Raw genomic sequence first — 9,160 nt, 5'->3', positions numbered from 1 at the left:
AAAACATTTCGGAATCCCGTGGATGGCAGGAATTGTGAAGTTAGACAATTCATAAATTGTAATTGTATATGCTGCTAAATGTAGCTGTGATAAATTGTACATAGGGAAAACCATCCAGGGGTTGTCACAATCCCGGCCGGAGTACGTTGCGGGGGGACTCACAGCGTCACGCTCCCGTACGGAGCGCGTCGCCCGAGTACCCGTTGCGTCACGGTCCCGTCCGGGACGCGTCGCCCGGGTGCTCGTGGCATCACGCTCCGGTGCGGAGTGCATCCCCCGAGTACCCCCGAGTGGCGGGTACTCGATACTTACCCCTCCCGGGGCGATCCGGTAACACTGTGTCCTCATACGCGGCGGTTCACAAGAACGAACCGCCGCACAGTGAAGGACACCCACGGCATTACCGGACACGCCTCCCTTCCGATCCCATACCCCTGTGGAGGAGAAGCAACGTCCATTGGACGTCGTCATGGTTGGGGGCGGGATCTGATGCCTGTTCAGTGCTCAGTTGTTCTTACAACTAGGCTGTAAGCTTACCTGGTGCTGATATCTGATGATTCATGTTGATTCCTGTTACCGACCTTGGCTTGCCTTTTGACCACGTTGACCTCTCTGCTCCTGACCCGGATTGCCTGACCACTCTCTGCCTGATACCCGGTACCGACCTTGGCTTGCTTACTGACCACGTTGACCTCTCTGCTCCTGACCGGATTGCCTGACCACTCTCTGCCTGATACCCGGCACCGACCTTGGCTTGCTTACTGACCACGTTGACCTCTCTGCTCCTGACCCGGATTGCCTGACCGCTCTCTGCCTGATACCCGGTACCGACCTTGGCTTGCTTACTGACCACGTTGACCTCTCTGCTCCTGACCTGGATTGCCTGACCACTCTCTGCCTGATATCCGGTACCGACCTTGGCTTGCTTACTGACCACGTTGACCTCCCTGCTCCTGACCCGGATTGCCTGTTTATTCTCTGCCTGAGTACTGGACTATCCCTAGTGTTGCCCTGTGCTAGCAACACTGCTCCTGCCTAGGAGGCATTCATACCGGATTAGGTCCGATAAGAGACTGATCCATTGTATCCTGCATCCTGGTTTCCACACCTGTGCAAACGTAACAGGAGTTCCGTAGAAATGATTTGTAATGTTTATTATTTGATAATGATTTACTTACTCTATAGGGAGGTATGACTGTATTATGGAGACTTATATTGTGATAGGGATCTTTGGGAAGGGAATTATTCAATTGTGATGTGTATAACTGTGTATGGCGAATATGCTAAAATGATGTGAATTTGCACTGGTGTTTTTGGATATGGTGCCTTGATGGGATTTGAACCCTGGACCCCGGTGCTGCAGGATAATGGTGTAAGGCACTGAGCCACTGTGCTGCCCACCGAATTTTATTGGTGAACCGGGTGTAATGTGAGTAATAAGAATTACAACGGGTAGGAGATCCAGTAATAGGAGTGGTTCTGAGCGGCAAGGAACATCAATGATTGGTGAGAATAACTGTCAGTCAATTTCTTTGATTGTTCACCTTTGGGAATTGGAGAGAACCGCTGTCCATCATGTGTATGGAATTTTATTGGACTATGTAGGTGATGTCATGCTTAGTTACCTTTAAAACAATTGGCTGGGTTTGGCAACACATCTAATATATCGGTAATCATTGGATATGATTGTTCCCTCCCCTAATCCGTGATGTAATTAACAAAGGAGATATAAGGCCAAACAGTCTCCATTTTGGAAGCCATTAGCCCAGACCTCTGATGAAGCTCTGAGGAGCGAAACATGTCAGGGGGGCTATTTGTTTGAGTTTTTAATAAGCCCGTGTCACTGGTCATAATTTTATTATTCTTGTTGTTAGGACTGCAGCCATCAACAGTATATATGTTGTGATACTATTAGTGTTATACGACTGTGGGCATAGGCCCTCATGTCACAATAACATATACCTTTTACGGTAGGACTGGTGACACTGGTGTTTTTAAACATCTTTTTTGGTTATACCTTTTAACAAATACGTTAATAAAAGTGATGTTTTAGGGTGGGGTAATAATAAGGGTATTTTTGATCCCGGGAATGGGATTGGTTGGTTGTAGATAAGAACAGCATCCCAGTAGAGATGCTGAAGGGCAATATAGTAAGGGAAGTAAAACATGATTGGTATTTGTATTTGGCTGTCCTAGATCTAAAATGAGACCCAGTACTGATTAAGGTTTGAAAATGGTTTGAGGAAATCCAGCCAGACTAGATGAACCAAAAGGCTCTTAGCTATCATTACATCCTATGTGTCTATGTTTAAATTCAGATTTCAGTAAAATGTTCCATAAGGTGGCGATTAGAGTCTCAATATGATAAACCCATAACAAGCGTTATCCACTAGTTTAGCGTTACACTTATAAAATATGTCACACTTGCCACTATACAATTTATGATGACGATTTATTAACATTTTTTGGCCTTATCTATTATCAGCATCTTGATGAGGTAGCATTATTGTCAGCACCCTTCCTTCCCCCAAATGATGACATTCACAGTAGTATTCCTTAACATTGCTCTTTATTCAAGTTAGCTATGGGAAATTTTGGCCACGGTGGCCACACCGTAACACAAATATCAAAATAAGTTTATTACCATTAAAACATACAGCACTTTAAACACGTGATAAAACATGACATAATGTGACAATACATGTGACCCACATATGGAACACGTGCAAGCCTTGAAATAACTGGTAAATGTTAACTATAAATCCTGAAAAGGCTACTATATGCCAATACCTTGAATTGTTCCTAACCAAACACATATTTAACCTTTAACTACACGACCCAGCTGGCACAGGAGTAAAACCATAACACTGTTGCCACCACTGGTGCCCCATGCACAGCAGCCCTTGTCACCACCGGATTCCCCAAGGCACAAGCCCAAGGAGTATCCTGCCCTTAGACCAAGGGCCCGTGCACCACATGTTTAACCACACCTCAAAGTGATTAACCCTTGCTCCATGCCAGCCCAACAACTTCAACTGAATAAGAAAAAAAGGGGAGGGAAGCAACGCTGTCCCAAAGCCAGTTTTAATTAATGCTCTAGAGTGGGCTTATGTATATATGATGTCCTCCACCCCCCCCAAACAGGAGTGTCCAATCTTCTCTGCACCTATCACCTACTAGGGCAGACAGTCAATAACTGCCCTGATTGACAGCCCCCTTCATGTGCCTTCATGTGCCTCTTTTTGCTCAATGCTTTCACCTGGGACTTTCTAATTTTTCTATATTCATGTAGGTCAATCATGTCCAATTTTTGACCCCCCCCCCAAAAAAAGTATTTTTTTTCAAACGTTCAGCTGGTTTCTGGTTCTTCTCATCTGTAACTATGTTTGTCAACAGAATTTTCTGATTGAAATATAAGTTAAAAGGTAGTTGTTTGTTCCATGTATTTTTGGATTCTCGACTACTGTTGCTTATGCTTATATCAAACCTTTGTTCAAAGAGAGAATATTAAATAAGACAGACAACAATTTTGTCAGGAATTCTGTCATCCTCTACCATGAATCCTTTTTCTGTATAACTAATACAATTTTTGTTTGTCTCTGTTAACATTTTATACACCACCCCCAAAAGCATTAGTATAAACAGTTCACTAAGGTTATATAGTATATATACACTCACAGGCCACTTTATTAGGGACACCTGTTTAATTGCTTGTTAACACAAATAGCTATTCAGCCAATCACTTGGCAGCAACTGAATGTATTTAGGCATGTAGACGTGGTCAAGACAACTTGCTGAAGTTTAAACTGAGCATCAGAATGGGGAAGAAAGGGGATTTAAGTGACTTTGAGCGTGGTATAACAAAAGAGAAAATATCCAGTGAACGGCAGTTGTGTGGACGAAAATGCCTTGATGTCAGAGGTCAGAAAAGAATGGGCAGACTGGTTTGAGATGACAGAAAGGCAACAGTAACTCAAATAACCACTCGTTATAACCAAGGTATGCAGAATACCATCTCTAAACGCACAACATGTCAAACTTTGAAGCAGATTGGGTACAGCAGCAGAAGACCACAGCAGGTGCCATCCCTGTCAACTAAGAACAGGAAACTGAGGCTACAATTTGCACAGGCTCACCAATGGAAGACTGGAAGAACCTTGCCTGGTCTGATGAGTCCCGATTCCACCTCCGACATTTAAATGGCAGGGTCAGACTTTTGGCATAAACAACATGAAAGCATAGATCCATCCTGCCTTGTATCAACGGTTCAGGCTGGTGGTGGTGGTGTAATGGTGTGGGGTACATTTTCTTGGTACACTTTGGCCCCCTTAGTACCTATTGACCCACTTAGTATCAATTGAGCATCATTTAAATGTGACAGCCTACCTGAGTATTGCTGACCATGTCCGTCCCTTTATGACCACAGTGTACCCATCTTCTGATGGCTACTTCCAGCAGGATAATGCACCATGCCACAAAGCTCACATCATCTCCAACTGGTTTCTTGAACATGACAATGAGTTCACTGTACTCCAAGGGCCTCCACAGCCACCAGTTCTCAATCCAATAGAGCACATTTGGGATGTGGTGGAGCAGGAGATTAACATCATGGATGAACTGCCCACAAATCTGCAGCAACTGCGTGATGCCATCATGTCCATGTGGACCAAAGTCTCTGAGGAATGTTTCCAGCAGCTTGCAGAAAGTATGCCACAACAATGAAGGCAGTTCTGAAGGTAAAAGGGGGTCCAACCTGGTAGTAGCAAGGTGTACCTAATAAAGTGGCCAGTGAGTATATATATAATATAAGATATTATCCTATACTATAAGATTATATAATAAGAATGTGCCTCCAATTATCAGTTGAATACTCCTTATGTCATAAATGGTTATGAATGATATGTTTCATTCAGCATTTATACACAAAACTGTAACAGTGACTCCTCTACATCCAGTTCACCATTCTTTAAAACTTTACTCATCTTTACCTTCCTATTCCTCCATAGTCCACTATTTCATTTAATTGCAATTTCAAATAATTTAGGAAACCTACCACCTGTGTACATTAACATCAAACAATCTCATGATGATCTAGATGTCTTGTTTTACATGTTTTGTTGAACTCTAGAGCCTTACATGGTAACAGGATGGTTGTGAATCATTTAATAAAGCTAATTTTAGATGGAAGTCTTATAATATAGTAAGTGACTACCACCATCATCCTCAAGACCTTCAAAGAAACACAGGCTGTACTACCTGCACCCACATTCAGCTACTTTCATTCCCTGATAGTTAAGGTTTATCGTGGGTATACCATCATCTATGTACATGATCTGTATTGGTTCTAGCCTGGTGGGTACACAACAAGCTTTTTTGACCTTTTTGGGATATTTTTGATGCATCAGTGTCTGCACAAGGGCATGGTTTGTAGGTTTCAAGTTATCTGTCAGGGGATAATAGCACTCCCCTTTGCATTCACCTGCATCATAGCTCTTGGGTCCCAAAATCCATGAATCCCAGCCTATATCTTGAAAATTCACTATGAGGCTTGATTTTCTGCAGTAATTAGATTTCACGCTACGCGTGATTCTCTTTTTATTTTCCTTTAAGGATTTTTTAATCTCTCCAACATTTTCTTCTTTTTTTTCCTGGACCAAAGTGTAATTTTGGGAAACCATTTCCAGACTACTTGCCTGCTCGTAAGATATCATCTCTCTAATACCTGTTTTGTCTTCCTTAATTTTGATGTATTTGTTATCTGAGAAAATTATAAGGAAAGGTGGGTTTTGTGTAACAACAAATGCGCCAGGGTCATCGAAATGTTCAACTAGATGTTTTGACTTCAGGAAAATCTCTAATTTGTTTTTTTCATTTTCAGATTTTACCCATCTCTTCACTGCCTTGGTCACGTCAGTTGTTACCCACTCACTTCCCTCAAACTCTTTAGATTGTAAGAAGGAATGTGTATCTTTCAGATTCTTAGCTGGATTCATGTGAAGGATGTCATATAATAACATGTTCCCATTATAATTGTCATGACTTGAGACATATATCTTCAGCTCTGCCTGTGTTACCTCCTCATGCTGTGGGATAGAAACATTGAAGAGCAAAATATGACTCTGGATAGGGTCCTCTGATGATGAAGAAAACAGAACATCTGGAACAGAAGATCAGTACATGTCGATTGAATTATCTTAACATCTTCATGACAAAGGGTTTTCCCAACCTATCGATTGTTTAATCATCATTCCCCTTTTTTATGCTGAGTCTACCTATACAATTTATATATTGTTTTTTTTAAAGACAGACAGGGCTTTTTTTTAATACCATTTTCATATGTGTTAACCATTATTTGGTATTGAAAATGTGCTAAATAAAAAGAGAGATTAAAAAACCTACATTTTTTAAACTTGCCACTGATGGATAACTCCTCTGATTTATGTTCAGTGAAATGCTCCCTTACATACGACACTGGGGGGGGGGGTTGGCACCTATTTTTAAATTTGCTAAAATATTAGCCGTGTGTTATGAATGTTTTATTATTGTTAACTCTTTTAACCTTTTTTGTTTGGAGACGCCTTTTTGACCTTTATAGAGAAAGGGATCTCTCTAGGGTGGCGCTAGGTGGTTCTGGCACTTTAAGGCCAGTGGCTATCACATGATGTAAGTACAGTCAATCATTTACAGTAATAATTCATTTTTCTATTTTTTTTTATATTTTTCTTTTCTCTCTGATCACTGTTGCAGCTGAGCACAAAGCTACAAGCAAGAAGTGCTTTTTTAAGTATTAAAATGAGTATATCACAGTATTCTATAGCACTAAAATGGTGTGTAAATAAAAAAGCTAGTATGTTAATAAATAATACACATTATTATTTTTCTAAATGCCTTGTGCATTTACATAAAGTCATTAGTTAAAGTCACTGTCATTATGTTGCAGTGTCACATAAATCATATTGGTAAAGCCCTCCCACTACCCCTACCCACACAAAACACAAAAATGGCCTTAATTGGTTGAGAAATTTGCATATTAGGGACCACATTGCTTTTTAATTTAACATCCATATACTGCTAGAATGGTGGTCATTTTTTGTTACCTCTAACTTGTACGTCACACAACATCTATTCTGATTCATAGAAACATAGAAACATTCATAACAAATACAACAATGGAAACATGGAAAGTCCAATAAAATTGAATGTCCATTACTTTTTACTAAGACAAAAGAAGTTAAATTGTATTTCTCTTTTGCTATATATGGTATTCAGAGACTACAGATTCGTGTTTATAAATTGTCAAGTGTAAAAATTGCTGGGACTTAGGGCTCAGGGTCACTATGCTTATATTGGTGTAAAAAAACACACACAAGAAATGTTCTTCTTTTGTTTTTTAATTTCAAATGAGAATATCTAGCTACATTATCAATTAGCAAATGTTTATAAATATAGACATATAAATTATTTTATCATGCTGAATTTTTGGTAATTCAGTAAGACAAACTTTTATTGGCTATATTAGAATATAGGAGATACTATAATGCTAAATGTATTTATATCTTGAACAAAGATAACCCTTTAAATAATTGTCTCGGTTTTAGTTTTTTCAGTTTTTCAAATCACTTACTATTTCCTTGATTTGGTTGTTTTCTTTTGCATTGCATGAGTAATATATCATATATCTGTTTTTTGGGTTTTTTTTATAGCTCCATCACTGTATGCTATAGACAAACACCTTCACTAGAGTATTACAAGGAGATTACGTTTTAGTTTGGATGCATGCAATACATGAACACACACCACACTAAGGTCAGCTGACAAAAAAATATTAGTAACCATAGCCAAATGAGTTTTGCTAAGGGAATAAGCTAAGGGAATAAGCAAGACCAAGTTAAAATAAAAATTAAAAAAACGTTCTCTCCTACCTTCAGCTGTAAAACTACGTACAATATTTGACATAGGCATTGCCTTTTTATCCGTTACATATCTGTTATACAGATCAATCATAAACTGCGAGTGATTCATCTTGCTTTTCTCTTGGAAAAGGACCTGTGATGAGTTCAAACTCCATGAAATTGTTTCATCTCTTTCAGTAAAGGAGCTCGGAATCTCTTTTTTTTCTTCATCTCCTCGGTGCCTGAGAGAGGTCTCATGATTCCAGCCTGCCAGCGGCTTAGTGTAGGTAAATTCTCCCAGGACAATTATTAGCATACAGAAAGTATAGATTTGTAAAGAACTCATGATATCTTTTTCAGCAGTTCCTTGTCCACAATATACTCAGATTAACAAGACTCCCACAACCACTTTGGTTGTGTTTGATTGGAATTGTTAAGGAAGTGCCTTTCCTTGACTTTTAAAACCACTAGGCCAACAGATGTCAACCAGACAAACATTTTCCCTATTACTTATCAAGTATTAACGTAGCTTATCTGGTGAGGGTCGTCGGTTAATGAAGATTCTATAAACATGGTAAGCTTGTGCTGGGCTCTGAGGAAGGGCACGCACATATCTACTGAAGGGGTCACTATTTAATTAGAAATTTAGTCTTCCTAAGCAAATAAGCACATTCTTGGCTAATAAAGATCAAAGTTTCTCAAAACGTTGTTCTGGCAAAGAAGAATATTGACGCCATTAGATTCTTTAGTGACAGGAAGACTTGTCTCAGAAAATAAGAATGCAGTATTGTACTAGTATATCTTACACATATGAGCTATGGTATACAATGCTATAGTCTCTTTACTTCCATAATTTAAGGAAGTGCAGTAGTGATTCTAGTTCACTATAATGCAGCATAATTTGCTGAATGTAGATACTACTGCTAAACAGAATTGTATATTTATAATTGTTGAGTGTTATTGTAAGTTGAACCATTATCTACCACTGGGCGCATTCTATCATGTATTCATTACAGCTTGTGAGTACAAAAGAAGGGTAGAACATATGCTATCTGGTTTAGTTTGGTCTTCTCTACACCTATTTGCACTTAGTTTGTTCTCCCGAACCCCTATGAGCCACACCTTGCTGGCATTGTGCTTATTGTGCATATACAGTCTGGTGAAAATGAAAGTACACCCTCCTTGAATTCTATGGTTTTACATATTAGGACATACAGTATAATAATAACAATAATCTGTTCTTTAGCAGGTCTAATAATTAGATAAAT

At 39.5% G+C, this 9,160-nt stretch overlaps 1 protein-coding gene across 1 annotated transcript; it reads right to left on the bottom strand.

The window, feature by feature from the left end:
- Positions 1 to 5,252: 5,252 nt before the first annotated feature.
- GDF2 (growth differentiation factor 2) lies at positions 5,253 to 8,717 on the bottom strand. The gene is made up of 2 exons (XM_053450477.1): positions 7,923 to 8,717; positions 5,253 to 6,157 (listed from the first exon to the last, which is right to left on the bottom strand). The coding sequence occupies exons 1-2, from the start codon at positions 8,236 to 8,238 to the stop codon at positions 5,253 to 5,255; spliced, it is 1,221 nt and encodes a 406-aa protein (XP_053306452.1). The 5' UTR covers positions 8,239 to 8,717.
- Between the last annotated feature and the right edge of the window lie 443 nt (positions 8,718 to 9,160).

The sequence above is a fragment of the Spea bombifrons genome, chromosome 11 (genome assembly GCF_027358695.1).
Source record: "Spea bombifrons isolate aSpeBom1 chromosome 11, aSpeBom1.2.pri, whole genome shotgun sequence".
NCBI classification, from domain to species: Eukaryota; Metazoa; Chordata; class Amphibia; order Anura; family Pelobatidae; genus Spea; species Spea bombifrons.
This window is presented reverse-complemented; position numbering and strand designations above follow the sequence as displayed.